General features: G+C 50.2%; 1 protein-coding gene across 1 annotated transcript in view; it reads left to right on the forward strand.

Annotated features, from left to right (window-relative positions):
- RAB22A (RAB22A, member RAS oncogene family) overlaps positions 1-13,797 on the forward strand; it is a 47,703-nt gene extending 33,906 nt beyond the window's left edge. The window contains exons 6-7 of the mRNA XM_037133639.2: positions 525-634; positions 6,862-13,797. Coding sequence (XP_036989534.1) covers positions 525-634; positions 6,862-6,959 — 208 coding nt within the window. The 3' untranslated portion in view covers positions 6,960-13,797. The remainder of the gene's footprint in view (positions 1-524; positions 635-6,861) is intronic.
- The last annotated feature ends 3,349 nt before the right edge of the window (positions 13,798-17,146 follow it).

Consider the following 17,146-nt stretch of genomic DNA (forward strand, 5'->3'; position numbering starts at 1 on the left):
TTGCGTGTTCCTTCCCTCGCTGAGCAGTATCCAGCATAAGAATCTTGCTTTTATTTTTATCTCTGACATTGAAAAATATTTTTCTGTTGTTTGGTTGGAGTCTTGGAGTTTCAAAGTAAAATTAAGAGTTCAGGCACCTGGAGCTAATGAGATCACAGATATAGACAGGTACGTAAGGCATCCAGTGTCGGTTGCCTTGGGCGTGACAGAACCTGAGCTCAGGCTGGCCCCTGGCTCCCGTGATGGGATCCGGGCTTCAGGGAAGCACGGGCACTGGCAGTCCCTGGAGCCGCTGCATGGTCCCCGCGGCAGGGCGTTACCACTTCCGGGGAAGAAGCCCCTGCCTGTCGTTCTCTGGTCGCCCCCTGTGCGCGCTGTGGGCAGCACGGTTTGTCCTGTGTCAGCTCAGGCGCACACCCTTCGTGGCGTCCTTGTCATCGTGAGTCTGTTGAATCGCAGGGTAGGTGGGATAACGTGCAGCTCTCGATGGGTCACATTTCTGATTTGCATTCATTGCCTTCCAGAGAGGTCATGGAGAGGGACGCTAAAGACTACGCCGACTCCATCCATGCAATTTTTGTCGAGACCAGCGCCAAAAATGCGATAAACATCAACGAACTCTTCATAGAAATTAGTGAGTGTCTCCGTGCTGTGTAGGGTTCCCCTCTGCGGGGCAGCTCACAGCAGTTACCTTGCTGGGCAGAGCTCCTTCCTCGTGTGGGTGGTCTGGTCTCCAACGCCGTTCTCAGTGGAGGGTGTGGAGGGCGAAGAGTGACAGCCGCTGTCCGCAACCTGCAGTTGCTGGGGAGCTGCTGCCTGACGCACGGGGCCCTTCCGTCCAGGCCGTCGCTCCTGAGCAGATGACACACAGGGCCTGGAGGGCCCGGACGGTGTCGCCGCTGCCCCCTTTTCTCTTTGTGTATGTTTCAATTAGTCGTCCAAAGTCACTGAAAATCAACAAAGTAAGTAGGGGACAGGAAAAGCCCCTACTTTTCCTGTCCCTTACTTTCTTACATGTGGGATTCCACTGTAAGAAAATGCTAGGCGAGTAAAGGTTAAGCCCCGGTCCCGGCCCCCCCCCCCCAGCCCAGGAGTGTTAACATGATGGCATTGGATGGGAGAGAGGCTGCTGTGCACCTGTCAGATGCTCCACAGACTCTATCTGTTTATTCATTTCATTCAAATTCATCGCAGTATTTACTGAGAACCACCCCAGGCCAGGGAGACAGCGGTGGACAGGGCAGGCTGGAGCGCTGACCACCCTGCAGGAGACAGGCAGTGAGCACAGAAAACAAGCGAGACCCTTCCAGAGGGTGGCAGCAGTGGCAGGAGAAGAACACAGGACTCAGCGAAAGAGCATCTGCAGGTGGTCGGGTTAAGGGCTGCTCCTGAGCAGGTGGCACTGGCACGAGAAGTGACAGAGCAAGCCGTGCCCAGACCTGAGTTCACATTACGGGCATGTGCCAGGCTCCAGATACAGGACAGGAGACAGCCACCCAGGCACTGTGAGCGTCCTCTTTACAGTCCTCTGGGTGAAATCCAAGCCACCCTGTAAGGGCAGGGCTGTGAGCTCCAGTCCCTGCCAGGACCCAGCAGGACCTAGCAGGGCAGCCCACCTGTCGGGCAGTCCTGGGGCCCTAGGGCCCTTGGCGGCAGCGGTGGGGCCACACTGGAGTGTGAGCCTCTGGTTGCCAGTTGCTGGGGTTGTTTTTGTTGTTGGTTTTAGTTTTCAGTTTGTTCAGAGCACCAGAGATCTGAATTTCACGTAACACATCTATTGTTTCGATTCGGCCGCTAACTCAGCTATTTTCAGAGCGCCGTGCCTCCTACCAGGCCCGTCTGCCAGCACACAGGGCCAGTGGGCTGCTGGTTTGCAGCCTCCTGTCCAGCCATTTCGTCTCAGCGTTAAAAAGTCAGGATATTTACTGTCCTCCTAGGTTGTAAATGGTTGTTATCCAGATGCATTCTTTTTTTTTTTTAATTTTTTTATTGATTATGCCATTACAGTTGTTCTATCCCCCCCTTCATTCCCCTCCACCCTACCCCCCCATCCCCACCATTACCCCCCTTTAGTTTATGACCATGTGTCTCAAGTCCTTTAGATTCTATATTTCCCATGCTATTCTTGCCCCCCCCCTTCTATTTTCTATCTACTGTCTATGCTACTTATTTTCTGTACCTTCTCCCCCCTTCTCCTCCTCCCACTCCCCTGTTGCTAACCCTCCTTGAGATCTTCATTTCTATGTTTCCACTCCTGATCTAGCCGTCCTTTTAGTTCACTTTCATTTTAGGTGTGGTTGTTAATAACTGTGAGTTTGTTGTCCTTTCACTGTTCCTGTTTCTTTAACTTCTTTTTCTTAGATAAGTCCCTTTAACATTTCATATAATAAGGGCTTGGTGATGATGAACTCCTTGAATTTGATCTTATCTGAGAAGCACTTTATCTGCCCTTCCATTCTAAATGAAAGTTTTGCTGGATAGAGCAATCTTGGTTGTAGGTCTTTGGATTTCATGACTTGGAATACCTCTTTCCAGCCCCTTCTTGCCTGTAAGGTCTCTTTTGAGAAATCTGCTGACAGTCTGATGGGGACTCCTTTGTAGGTGACTGTCCCCTTAGCTCTTGCTGCTTCTAGGATTCTCTCCTTTATTTTAATCTTGGCTAATGTAATGATGATGTGCCTTGGTGTGTTTCTTCTTGGGTCCAACTTCTTTGGTACTCTCTGAGCTTCCTGGATTTCCCGGAAGTCTATTTCCTTTGCCAGATTGGGGAAATTCTCCTTTATTATTTGTTCAAATAAGTTTTCCACTGGTGGCTGTGCCTTTCCCCCTTCTGGTACCCCTATAATTCGGATGTTGGAGCGTTTAAAGATGTCCTGGAGGTTCCTAAGACTCTCCTCATTTCTTTGAATTCTTGCTTCTTGACTCTTTTCTGTTTGGCCATTATTTGCTTTCTTCTGGTCCACTCCATTGATTTGAGTCCCAGTTTCCTTTTCATTGCTATTGGTGTCCTGTGCAATTCCATTCATTTCAATTAGTTTTGCCTTCATATATTTGTCTAATTTGTGGCTATAATCAACCAGTTCTGTGAGGATCCTGATGACCAGTGTTTTAAACTGTGCTTCTGAGAGTTTTGCTATTTCTTTATTGCTTAGATCTATGGGCTCTGGGACTTTGAGATCTTCTTGTGACATTTTTGGTCTGTTTTGGCCCTTTAAGTGTGAGAAGCGGTGCCTTGGACTCCCAGGTCGCTGGGTTGTGACGCTGTATGTGGGGGCGTGGTCAGAGCGGGGAAATGGCGACCCCCTCTGCTGTTTCTCGCAGCTGGGTAAGGATCAGCGCCTCAGGTGGTTCACCAGGGCCGGGCCACTCAGAGGCGCTGGGTTATGACGCTGTATGTGGAGGTGGGGTCAGAGCGGGGAAATGGCGGCGCCCTTCACTGCCACTTGCCACGGGGACCCGCCCGGCCCCGTCCAACCGCCCACGCCCTCACCTGTCCGCCCGTGCACAAATGCGCGATCACAGGCAACACGCAGCACCGCTCCCCCGCTGTCTCCCCTGCTGTCGCTGCTCGGTCGCTCACTAGGTCCAACCCTGCGCCTGGATTCCGCGAGTCTGGATTCCGCGCCTGAGTCCGTCTGACCGAGTCCTCCTTCACCAGCCGCTGGTTTCGCCCCTTACCGGTCAGGCTGAAGAATTTGTTGTTAACGGACTTCCGAAAAGTTCAATTTTCCGTGTTCTGGCTGTGTTTTCTGTTGCTAATATTTAGTTGTCCCTAAACTTGGTTGTGTGAGAAGGCACGGCACATCCACCTATGCCTCCATCTTGGCGGAAGTCCCCAGATGCATTCTTGAAAGGCACCTTGAAGTCAAAATATCTAAGTGTGCGATATCAGATGTGTACTGAAGCTATTCTTTTTTTGCGTGCTCTGTACTCTGGCAGCACTAACGGGACAGAATTGAACTGTACCAAGGGAAATCCTTAGATACAAAATAGCATGTATGTCCTCGTTTTAACTGTGAAGAATAAAAGCCACACATGCTCACAATGGTGCAAAGCATATGGAGAGGTGTAGAGCGAGGTGCTTGTGTCCCAGGGGCTGTAGAGCTGCGTCGGCACAGCACCAGCCCACTCGCTGTTGACTGTCAGTGCTCGCGTCCGATGTGTGAGTGACTATTGGCGCTCACGTCCAAAGTGTGTCAGCGCTCACATCCGAAGTGTAAGTGTAGTGTTCATGTGCAGATTGTGAGTGTCATTGTTCACGTCCGAAGTGTAACTGAGTGTCAGTGCTCACATCCGAACAGCAACACTCAAGGCACGTTTGCTGGCAGAGGGCCCTCCTGAGATCTGCACCGAGCAAGGCCCGAGCTACCCCAGGACCCCCCTCCACCCCCAAGGGAACCACTCTCCTGACTTCTGGTGCTTCTGGTTCATTGTGCCTGTTTTCATACTTCACAGTGTTTTAAAACACACTGAGTTCACCCATGTCTGGCTTCCTTATCTCTACACACACTTCTGGGTTCATCCATATCACTCAAATCCCTTCCCGTCACCGCGGTGCACCTGTCAGCAACAACGTGGGGAGCGGGGACCTGTCTGCGGCATGGCTGTCCATCCTGTGATAGGCATCTGGACGGCTGTGTCCAGTTCTGAGCTGTTACAGATCGCGCCTCTCTGAGCATCCGCTTCGCGTCCAGCAGGTGCGCTATCTGCGTCCCCGTGACAGTGATAAGTTGAGCGCCTTCCCAGGCGCTCACTGGCACTAGGACACTGTCAGGATGCCCTCTCCTGGGAGGTGCGGCCTGCTTTCCTGCTCTGCCCCCTGCCGTCTGCTGAGTGTCGGTGGTCCACTTTGGGTAGGGCTCACTGTCAGTTGTGTGCACCGGGCAGATCTCTGCTCCTGGCCGGACGGCCATTTCTGAATCGGCTTCTGTGATGCACTGGAGTCCTTCATCTCAGTGGGGTCCCGCCGACCCCTGTTCTCTTTTAGGGTTGGCACTTTGCGGCTCTAGTTTGGGGAGTCAGTGCCTATTCCCAGGTCAGGAAGGTGTTCTCGTTTGCTTTCTTCCAAAAATGTTTCAGAGACGGCCCTCACTGTGTGACTGTGGTGGTTGAACATTGTCCCGCAGAGCGGAAGGTCACCAGTTCAGTTGCCGGTCAGGGCACATGCACAGGTTGTAGGTTCAGTCCCTGGTTGGGGCACGTATGCATACGAGGCAGCTGACCGATGTTTCTTTTTCTTTCTTCCTCCCTCCCCCTCTGTCTAAAAATAAAGTCTTTAAAAATGTTTCAGAGATGACTTTGTGGTCCCAGCTATATTTCTATTATCTATTCATTGAGAAATATGTAATGACAAGAAGCTTCAGTAAAGCTTTTAAATTAATTTGCAATTCATTCACAACAGCGTGTACAGGCATTTGAAAAATAGCAATAGGACACACTGGGGACCCTTTCTAGTTGCATAGATGCCGAGCTGGGTACCACCCACACAGATTTGCAGGCTGGAGGCTCCAGGCTTGGTGACCAAGGACCCAAGAGCCTGCAGGTTCCATCACAGCCTATTCACACCCCAAATGCACGTGCCGGTTCACACTGCCGGATACCTCCGTGCCGGGTGCCGAGCTAACTGGCCCTGGAGACAAAAGTGGAGGGACAGGATCTCTTCCTTCGAAGCGCTGAGGGTCCGACTGACGTGAGGGAGATTGTACACGCACGACACTGTGCTCCCCGCCCTCAGGGCGTGTTCGTGCCTGAGATGTGCAGGGTTGGGAGGGGGCGGGGTCAGGAAAGCTTGTGCAGCTCGGGACTTGTTGTGAGGCGGGCGGGCAGGTGATCCGGGTTTCCCTCCAAACTAACACCACACTTCACGAAGCACTAAAGTGAAGCCTGTTTGTTCGAATACATCGTCGGTAGCAGAACGGGCGGCACAGCCTCTTCAGACAGCAGTTCAGCAGCATCTGTCAAAATTTAAATTGCACGTCCTCCTGCCGCTGTGCTGGGCGTGCACTGGGCTACAGGGGGGTGTCGGGTCAGTGCCCAGGAGTGGGATAGTGTGGCCCGGCTCTTCCACTCCGTTCATTTACCCCGCACATCCACCAGGTTCACAGAGATGTTTCTGCATCATCGTTGGTGGCATGAGCACATCATAAGCAGACCAAACATCCATCAACAAGGGAACGCATAAGTTACAGTCCATCCGTGCCCTGCGGTGTCACAGAGCTATTAAGTAGAAGGCAGCAGCTCTCCAGGCCCTGGGCTGGGACAGCCCCAGGGCACATGATGAAGACATAGGGGGGGCAGGAGAGACAGCCAAAGAGGCTGCTTGCTCCTCTCAGGGCTTAGGAAGGGGCAGGTGGAGGCGTGTGCCCCGCGTGTGCCTGTGCCCCTGTCCCTGGGCAGCGGGCGGGCCTGTTGTCCTTCATTCTTCTGCTGTGTGTGCGCGGTGTCTGCTCAGAACAAGATGCTTTTTAACGGGTAAGTTGTGTAAAGAAGATGTTACTAAATGCCATGTGATGCCCTCACGGGGTCCCTGTCACAAACACAGAACACTGAGGGAAGAACTGTGGCCTCCGAAAGGAGTGGAGTTCAGTTCATAGCACTGCACCAGCGTCGACTCCGCTCTAGACGAGCGGCCCACAGCAGCTCCGGGTAGTGACGGGAGGGGAAGCGGGGTGGGGTGCACAGCAGCTCTCTAGGGGGTCTTCGCAGCTTTTCTGGAAACCTAAAAGCATCCCCAAAGTAGAGCTTATTAAACTTTTATTTTAATGAAACATCAAATTGCGCTTACAAAATTGCTGTGCCTGAGAGTGAGCAGATCTGGAAAGTTAAAACTTGTTCCCCTCCCCCCTCTCCTCTCCGTGGCAGGTCGGAGAATTCCATCCACTGACTCCAGCCCGCCGTGCGGGGCGAAGGGCTTCAAACTCCGGAGGCAGCCTTCAGAGCCGAAGCGAAGCTGCTGCTGACCGAGCCTCCGCCTCTCAGACTCGACGACGAAGTAGGTGGTCCCGAAAGCTAACACGAGGGCTTGGGGGCCCACCACCGGGCTTCGCCGAGCCGGTCTGGGGTCTCCTTCATGCAAGAAAGAGGCGCGGAAATTGGTCAGCCCTTCCCTCTGGGAAGGCTGCGGCAGTGACACCCGGTCTGCGGACAGGCTGCGCAAAGGCGCTCTGCCACCAGGAGCTCCGTCACTGGCTTTTGACCTTGCAGAAAGGAACGTGTAATTGTATGGATGGCAGGGTCCAATTGATGAGCAGTGTTGTAATCAAGATTTTATGTAACATTTTGTAAAGGGAAAACGAGCACTTTCGTGGTTCTCGAGGGAAAGAAGACCTCGTGGAGATTGTAATTTCCTTGGTTTCCCGTGACCGCTCTTCTGGGGAGATGGTCATTTAACATGGGGTAGGATACTGTTAAGAGGAGGGTGGCAGTTATTACCTGAGGGTGAGTTGGTTATAGGACGGCTGGAAATGACTGCGTCCGCCGTCTCCAGAGCACTTCCCATCGCACACGTCAGCCCAGGTGCGCACGGTGAGTTACCGGGAACAGTAGCCGCGCTCACTCTTGGTGTGCGTTCTGACCCTGTCGTGTGTGTGTCCCCAAACTCATTATTGGCGCCTTTTGTCACAAGCTCTCAGGATCAGGGTTGTGGTGGGAGGAAGCTGCCTGGAATAAACTGAGTGGCATATGTTTAAACTGACCAACTGGCTTAAAGAGGAGGGAAAAGAAAGTAAAGTGATGTAAATGCTGTCGATTTTTTATTTAACCCAAATATTTTGGTGGTGAAAACAATTATCCGTTGCTTAGCCTGTGTAAACTTACAGCCTATATTTATGAGACCATTGCTTAAAAAGTATAAATTATGTAAATACATGAATAAATTCTGTTTCATTCCATGTAATCTTGCCCGCCTTGCACACGCCCAGCCCTCTCGTGGCTGGTCCATGGGAAGCTCCGCCGGCCAGTTGCGGTGGGAGAGCGCAGCCCAGGCTCCCGTCTGCCCAGCCCCTGCCCTCCACACCCCGCCTGGAGGGCGCGGTGCAGACAGATGCCGCTGGGACAAGCTCTGTGACAAGCCTGGCCAGCCCTGGGGTAAAAAACGAAGCTCCGAGCTCAAATCATTTACCTGGTCCTGGTATTGTTTCTTTTTGCTTTTACAGCGACCTCAGAGCAACTGTTCAAAGAGAGCTTTCCTCGTTACCAACTTAGCTTGTCTTTCCATTTCCTTTTTTTCCCCCTGCCTCTGTTAGTGGTTAACACTCTTTTCCCTCAGGGAGCCTAATGAGGTTTTTAATATAATCTAAAAATAAAGCAGTGAAGTGAAGTTGGTGAAAATTTGTTCCTGGTCTAGTTTGGCACCCTTCCAACCTGAGTATTGTAAGGGGAGGAAATTCACAAGATTAAATAGGAAATGAAACAGCTTGAATTTCAAGCTAAATTATGTTTTCAGAGCTCTCCTTAAACTGAACAGTCGAAACTTTTAAAAATAATTGTTATTTCTTTGTGTACCCCACTTGATATGGATCGATTTTAATGGGAAAATTATAACCCAGATGAAGTAAAAAAAAAAATAGCTCCTTCCTTACTCTGGTGAATATTTTAAGCATTTGAAATTTGAAATTATTTATTTTCTTATTGAAATCAGATGGAAGGAATGTAGTTAGTGAATTTCTACTATGGTTTTGTTAAATACATGTGGGCGCTATACCCCCGTAGCACCTTGCTTCCCTCTCGGTGTGAGCTTCAAGAGAAGAAAAGGAATTCCAGAGACTGGGCTCCTCGCACCTGAAGGTGTCTGAGCTTTATTTCCTGTGCATTGGATGGATTGGGGCATCTGGCCGCTGCCCGGTACGGCCCTCACCTTCCCACTCTGAGCCTCTGTCTCCGCGACGACACAGTGAGAGCAGAGGTGGCTTGACCCCTTACTGTGGAGGCAGTGCCGCCTGCCCCTTTCTCTCCTGTTTCACCAGGAGATGACGCGGACCCGTGACCTTCCCAACATTTGCCCGGGTCTGGGGGCGCAGCAGAGAGCAAAGTGCCTGTGCGCCTGCTCTCACCAATAAGGCACGCGAGCGCCTCTGCTCCTGCTGCGGCATCGACTGTCTTGAGCCCAGACAGACGCCTTCCACATGGAGAGAGAGTCTCTTCGGCGGTGGCCCCGTGTTTATTAAGAGCGTGGATGCCGTGTGGCTCTGCAGCACCCCTGCTCTCGGCGTTGCTGGGGCCTCTCCTGCCCCCATTGCCAGCAGCCCATCTCAGAAAGTGACGTGGCACCGTCTCTCGTGTGCTCTTTTTAGTCCTTAGCGGCAACAGCAGATCGCTCTCCCAGATGCATAATCCCTACACGATGGAATGGAGCAAAAAACGCTTCCCTTCATTTTGTTTGCTTATGAAATGCAAAGATGAATATTAAAGTCAGAGGCTGTGTTTTATTTTGAACACACTTTGGGTCTCAACCTGACTGAGCCACAATCCAACACACATATCGTGTGTTCTTGATTTGCATTCGTTAGGAGAAGAGGCTTTCAAGGAGTTGAGGTAGAACCCGTCTGCAAAGATCTTCTCTTGGTTCCCATGTGGCACGGGGCCTTTTTTTTAATATTAGGGACTGAAAAGAGAAGCAGCATGAATGAGGTAGCTGTGAATGCATAGTGACTCTCGGAGATGCTCAAGTAAGCTCTTGGCAGGCGTCTGATCCTGGGAACTGCGGGTCCCCAGAAGCCTCTGTCCACATGGGTGTCTTTCCGATCCTCTGATAACTAAGTAACCACCATTCAGTGATTAGAGGAACAAACTAAGAGTGTGATCACGTGGCCTTCGTTACGGTCTCGCTTTTAAGAAGTGACTGGGGAGGAGTACCTGTATGCAGGCCCTTCAGGTTCCACAAGAACCTGTCACCTGCCTTTCCGCCACCATCGGGGCGCGGTCCTCCCCCAGCAACGGGAGGATGGTGTCCCTGCAGACTGACCCCCTTCTTTGTTCCCGTTTAAGACCCTTTGAGGCACCTGCCTCCCCCCCTTTGAAAGGATCGAGCCTTTGGTATGAGAGGCAGGATCTCCTCCTAGGGGCCAGTGTTGTCCTTGAGGTTGTCAATTCTCATTATTTTTAAATATGTAAGAAGAAAGAAAACCATGTGTCCTTTCTCAATGTCTCTTTAAGTCTTGTCTTTGTTTCTTTTCTGTGCTCAAGAAGGAAAGTGGGCGTAGGAGGCATTCTAAAGGAGACCGGGAGGGGCCGCGTGGACCTGCGCCCTGTGGCCTCCCCTGCAGAGGGGAGACCCGCGCAGCACAGCATCGCACAGCGGGCTCGGTTCAGGTTCCCCTCTGCCAGCGGGCAGGTCGGCCTCAGAGCTCGCAAAGGCGGCATTTGCTCATGTGCATCCTCTACATTCTGAGAAAGAATCGCAAAAGAGGTTATGTTCATTCCTATAAGCATTTCTCACTCATTGCTTCAAAACTGAAAATGTGACTCGTGGCCCCGCAGCGTGTAAGATGCCGGCGCAGAGCATGTTCTGTGCATGACACACCCAGGTGTCTTTGCAAGAACCTGTAGCCGTGATGAGAGAGTCCTTCTGGAGAACGGCTCATGGAAGTCCCTTCACTCTGATCTGTACGAGGTGCCTGCCTCCGAACACTTGGGGGGTAAGGACTCCCCTCTCCAGCGTTCCTCCTAACCTCCTAACAGTAAGCTGGGCAGTATAAACCTATAAAGAAGTCTTTGTTGTTTAAATTTGTCTTAGAGGGACCAACAGCATGACTGCTGTTTATGGTTCATTTCAGGGGATCGTCTACCTCTCAACAGTTAATGTTTTTTAAAGAAAGACATGGAATGGCCCTGGCTGGTGTAGCTCAGTGAATTGAGCCTGGGCCTGCGAACCAAACAACCACGGTTCGATTCCCAGTCAGGGCACATGCCTGGGTTGCAGGCCAGTTCCCAGCAGGGGACGCACGAGAGGCAACCATACATTGATATTTCTCTCCCTCTCTCCTTCCCTCTAAAGATAAATAAAATCTTTTAAAAAAAAAAAAAGAAATGGAATGTACCTTCAAGGGTCAAGTTGTTGCTGCAGTCCTGCCTTCAATTAGCTGAGCCCATCAGAAATTTTCAAATAATTCAAAGTAATGTTTAGGATCTAAATAATAGTCCAGGCAATGGTTTCTACACGTGGTAGGCATTCTGCTGTGCAGGTTTAAAAGGGGGAGCCGGGGGCGGGGTTTAGCTCAGGACTGAAAGAAACAGCCTCTGCCAATTTCTCTTGAGGGCAGAATTACTTGTCCCGACTTCCAGTAATAGAGATCCAGGCAATTGGATTATCCGATTTGCAAGAAATGTTGATGGAATTCTGGGGCATTGGTCCTGTTCTTTGTGCAAATGAAAGTCTAAAAAATATTAGAAGGGTATTACATTTTTCAGGAGTCTCCACTTTTTCAATTTGAGAGAATAATAAGTGAGGGGCTTGTTCTGATGAAGTTTCATTAGACATAATGAAGAAAGTGAATAAATAGACCCAAGAATGTCCATATTTCTCAGTTTGTCTTTCAGGGTTCTCTTAGCATGTAGGAAAATGATTTACTTCCCAAATCGAGAAGGACTCCCAGGAGAATAGATCAACCTTAATTTGATGGTCTGCACCATCAGGAATAACTAATATCTGTGTTCTTTCGTTTTAGAATAGAATTAGTTATGGAATGCTAGAATACTTGGGGCTTCAAAACAAAAAGATTCAGAGGTTTAATAAAAAGGAAAACTTTTCTCTTTCAGTTATGTTGGAAATTTTAGATAGATCAGAATGTATCATCAGTAGAGACTGGAACAAAAATCATGGAGCCTTAAATTTAACAACAAAAAAAAATATTCAATTTATTGCCAGTTCATTTTCAGATACATACAGTGCCCCGGGCCTCATCAAAATGTTTCATAATCGAAACAAAATTCTGGGTTGCTTTCCATGAACTGCAGTTCAAGTGCCAAGAATTCAGCCAATTAATGGGAACCCCTAAGACAGCAATGATTTTTTGAAAGAGCCTTCTTTAATTGGCAGTTTCGAACAGTAGGCCTTACCATTCTTAATCATGCAGGGTAACAGAACCTGCTGGGTTTGATGCCCTGTCTTGATTCAGGAACTTCTCCGTGTTTCCAGAAGCAATTTGTTTAATATCAGTGCTACTTTGGAGAAAATTATTATTAAAATAGCATTTTGTGCTCAGGGCTGAAACTGTCCAGGAAACTCCCACAAAGTCTTGCCATTGCAGTCGGAAAGGCGGGGGGGCGGGGGGACGGGGGGCCGGCCGGGGAGGGGGGGCACGTGCGTGCCCACTCGAACACAGCACACTGCAACGTGTGACCTCACTTTGGGGCTTAATCCTAATCTCGTTGGTCCTTCATGGATGTTTTCACTGAATTTACTTGTGAATAGTTAGCTTTACCCCTGAGCACTTCCAAAAGCAGAGCTTGAATCCATGTGCTGCCTGTCGCCTTACACGTGCGGTTATTACATAGCATGTGCAACGTTTCCTTAACATCCTGGGCCACACACATGATGTCACAGCGACTGGTCAGTTCACCTCGGGCAAAACAGTCGGCGGCCGGCTAGTCGGAGCGGCTGACTGGTGGCTCTGTTTCTCAAACCATTTGTTGTACTGTGTACACAGAGCTTTATTGCTCTGGAAAGGATTTTCTTCACCCTCATCCAGCCCTGTCTTCCCATCATCTCACTTCATGAGTCACTCAGTTGTCAGTCATGCCTCCGACCTTCTCGAAGAATTGATGTTCTGCCTTCTCTGTGATCAAAGCGGCCTTCTTGTGTTATTTCTCTTCCCATTTTGCAGCGGGCTCTCCCTTAAAGGCACAGGACACCAGCCACCTCCTGAGTGCCCGTGACATTCCTTGCCCTGCCTCCTGTGCAGACAGAAGCAGGGTGTGCTGGCCACGTCCACCCAGGGAGTCCGACCAGGGCCGTCAGAAAACATGACTAATTGTGGGTGAAGAATGCCCGCATTTCGATAGAGGCAGGGGCAGCACCAACTTGACAGTGGCCACAGGACCAAGTAACAGTGCTTTCTGCCATTGGTGGCGAGGTTGTGTGTCGGAGCTTTGCTTCGTTTGCAGTAGAGCAGTTCATCAAAGGATGTAAAGAATCCGAGGCCGTGGTCTTGGAGAGAAACAGCTATGGAGTATGGAAGTGAGCCTAGACGTTACAATTTTTTAAAAAGTTAAGCTGTCATACCAAGCAGTCCTCGTTTCTCCCAAGAATGTCATGCCTTTTCAAGACCTGACACAAGGGGTAAGATACTTGTGCCTTTTTATAATAGTGTCTATTATGAAAAGAGTAAAAGGAAGTTGCTTCCAGTTCAGGCCGCTTGGTAGCGCGATAAACAGCCCAGATTTACCGCCGTGGCTTCCCTGCATGATGCGTTGCTTGATGGCCTGTGATGAAATACTGTAATGATGGTCTGCCAAGCTTACATGGATGTCTAAAGACTATATTTTTGCAGTCACAACCTTGGGCTGGACCTGAGTCTACAGATAAACCATGTGGTGTCTGTACTGTTCGTAGATGCTGACAAAAAAAAAACTAGACCTTTGGATTTTTGTTGTAGGATTTTTCTGTTTTCACTTGTGCTGGTGGTAGGTAGTTTGCCAGTGGTGGTTAATTTGGTATACTTTAAAACTGTACTGTTTTAGTTTGAATATTCTGTCTTCAACTTTTATAGAGGGTAACGTGCTAAAAATCACTACAAAATTTGTTGTGTTGTAAGCAGGGTGTAAACGTTTTGTTAATAAAATGCTATGTTTGTAAGTACACGCGTTTGCCTTTCAAATGGTTTCTCTCCGTGGTGGTGCGTATCGCACGTTTTTCTTCACCAGATCCCTTTGGAACGGAAACAGCAGCACTCTGAGAGCCGCCGGGTCTGGTGAGCAGCGAGCCGTGGGCACGCACCGAGTCAGCTCCCCCTTCCTGCGCCTTTGTACACGAGCCCTCCCCCTCTCCACGACCAGGTGTCTGTCATCTTTACAGTGGGGCCCGGCAGGGTGGGGTGCTGGAGGCGGGGGAGGAAATCCGGGAACAGTGAGGCGCACCCCGTTTGGGCCCTGGGAGAAGAGCTTCACGCCGCCATGCATCCATCCATCATTCCTGGGGAATTTCATCAGAGGTGCCTACTAGTGCCTCTCCCCGTGTGGATACTGCCCCCAGAGTCCCTCTGTGCCCTTCCCTGCCCACAGAGGGACATTACACTCATGTTCTCTGGGAGCCCCCCCTCAGAAGCACATCCGCCTACGTTTTGTGCTTGTGTGGAGAGGACTGACCTGTTCCAGTGAGGGTCCCAGACAGGGCTTGGGGCAGACAGACGTGGGGTTGAGTCTCAGCTCAGCCCCTTTAGAGGCTGCGTGGGTGTAGACAAAGCCCTTGACCTGAGTCTCGTCACCTCTCTAAAGTGGGAAGGTCCTTTCTGCCACGTGTGGTGACGTCATTTGGCAGATACCAGACTCTTACGCGGACCTTCAGCACAGCAGAGGTGGAGAGGAAGCTGTCCCTTGTAATTTGTCTGTAACCGCCATCCCTCCCCCTGATAATCCATATCCAAATCAGTTAAATGACTTTGTCACCAGTTTGGTGTTTCATTTGGTTCTTGCCTTTTTTTTTTTTTTTTACATATAACATAACAGAAAATGCCATGAATCTTGTGTCCACCTCAATAAATTCTCACAAAGGAGACCTATCCATGCAAACCACTGCTCACGATGAAAACCCGGATGTCACCCACATCCCAGAAGCTGCACCCTGTGCCCCTTTTCAGTCACAACCCTGTTGTTGGACACCACAAATGAACTTCGCCTGGTGGTGGCCTTGACAGAGACACCAACCATACGGAACCTCGGGTACGTCCTCTAGGGTCGGGCTCCCCTTGTTCGCCTTGGCAGGGAGTACCCGCCTTCGCTCCCGCTGCTCCGCAGCCACCTGCCGTGTGAAGGCGCCTCCACGTCCGTACCCGTTCTAGGCCAACAGACCTTGCGTTATCGCCAGATCTCCGCTGTCAGGAAGGGGCCACGGCGAACAGTCCTAGCACATCTCTGGCACCCTGCGCAGATTCTGTCGGACACGTACCTGGTAGTGGGACTGCTGTGTCCTGCGAGATGGATGGATCTGTAGGTTCGTTTATTTTCCCTTTCATACACACGGTTTTCTAGTGGCCTAGCAGTAAATGCCCACCTGCAGTATATGAGATTTCCAGTTGCTCACATCCTTGCCAACATCCGATACTTGGTTTTAGCCATGCTGGCAGGTGTGCGGTGGTATCTTTTAGTGGGGTTTGCGTTTTCCTATCCAATGGATGTTTTGCAAGGGCTTTTAAATTGTGCCTGGCGGGGGAGTCTTTCTCAGTACATCCCCCCCGGCATTCTGTACAGCGCACACACCCGGGCTGGAGCTGTGTGCGGGGGAAGGTGCAGAGCCATAGCCCCCGGCCCCCCCTCAGGCTCTGACCAGAGAGCCCAGAAACAGCTGTAAGTAAGTGGAAAGGGGAACCACTCTGGGGAGGACACATTTGCCACCTTGCTAATGGAGGGGACTCCTGTCTCTAAAGCGGAAAGAACAACCCTCAGAAAGGGAGGTAAAAGGACCCATGCCATGAAATGGTGATTCCCGAAAAAGAAAATAGAATGGATTAACCGACACATGAGGCTAAAGCACATGAATGCTCATCCAAGCACCAGGGAACTGGTCTTTGGCCAGTTGGCTAAAGTGCAGGGACAGGAAGTGCCACCTGCAACCCCCCTGCCGGAGCACACAGGACCCTGCCCCTGACCCACTGCTGAAGAGGTCGCCTGGGGCTGCCGTACAAGAACTGCCCGCCCCAGGACAGGTGTGGTCATGGCAGCCTTGTTGATAGCTGCTGGAAAAAGAACCCACACCACCCCAGACACACATATACGGCAGCCAGCCCGGCGTGCAGGCAAGTGAGAAAGGAGGCAACACTTGAGGACGCACAGAGGACAGCTCCATTTGTCGAAGACACGTCACGCACGTCCACGTATAGGTACATGCGCACGCTCTCAAAATCGGGAATGCACGGTCCAGCCCCAGTAAGGCCCTTGTGTTATCACAAAACCTTCCATTACAAAGTCACAAGCATGGAATCCTGTAACAGAACAATATCACACTCAAGCACACCACAGGACATTTTAGGTGAAACATTCACCTTAAAACTATACATTATTGCACCCATATTATTACCCCGCCAGACACGCTCAGGCGTGACTCCTGCCGGATCTGTACGTTCTCCACGCCGTCAGCTGTAGCTGTCTCGGCAAAGGGAGGCTTAGAGGACAGAATCACCCCTTTTCACTTCCTGTTTTCCTATGTATCTCTATGCTTTTAAAAGTTGTCTTATGTTGATACTGGATACACTTCAAGCTGCTCTACGTCCTCTTGGAAGGGGGCAGTATACATAAATATACATTATGAAGGAGACTATTAGTCTGGAGCCTGTCCAAGACCACTATGGGGGAAGCGGAGAAAAAGGGTGACTATGCCGAGAAGGAAGAAACAAATTAGCACAAACAAGGATGTTTTAAATGCATACACAAAGCAACCTTGCTTTATTTTTATACAAGCCACTGGCTGCTTGCCCTTAGAGCATAGAAAAACTAAATGATGGGCCCAGGTTTCTAAGCAACCTACTGTTGATGGCAGGTTTTTTTTTCCATTAGGACTTAAGAACGAGATTTCCATTAAGACAGGAAATTATGAAATAAAATGCAAGGCCTTTTAAAATGTTTAGTTGTTTGGCTTATAATAATACGAGCTGAAAATATAACTCTCCACTGGAAATACTGCTTGGGGAGTGAAGCATCCTCGTCAGCCTTCTAGAATGTACCCACCGTGAGTAGGAAATCATCTCTTTCTGAGAACCGCTGCCAGAGGCCACAAGACCAGCAGGAAAAAAAGGCCGTATAGCTCATGTCTTGTCCAAACGCACCACTTTGTTAAGCATGACTTTCCATCGGACCTCTGGTCATTTCAGTGTTTTATTTTCAGCACAGCCTTCCAGGATCTTCCAAGAAACAATGCAAGAATACAGAGTTAAAGTGATTTAGGAAGAGTTGAGGAAGCAAGGCCCCCAGAGGACCAGAATTCTCAAATGTAGCCCTT

This window comes from Artibeus jamaicensis, unplaced genomic scaffold, assembly GCF_021234435.1.
Source record: "Artibeus jamaicensis isolate MK-2021 breed Jamaican fruit bat unplaced genomic scaffold, CSHL_Jam_final contig_685, whole genome shotgun sequence".
In the NCBI taxonomy this organism is placed as follows: domain Eukaryota; kingdom Metazoa; phylum Chordata; class Mammalia; order Chiroptera; family Phyllostomidae; genus Artibeus; species Artibeus jamaicensis.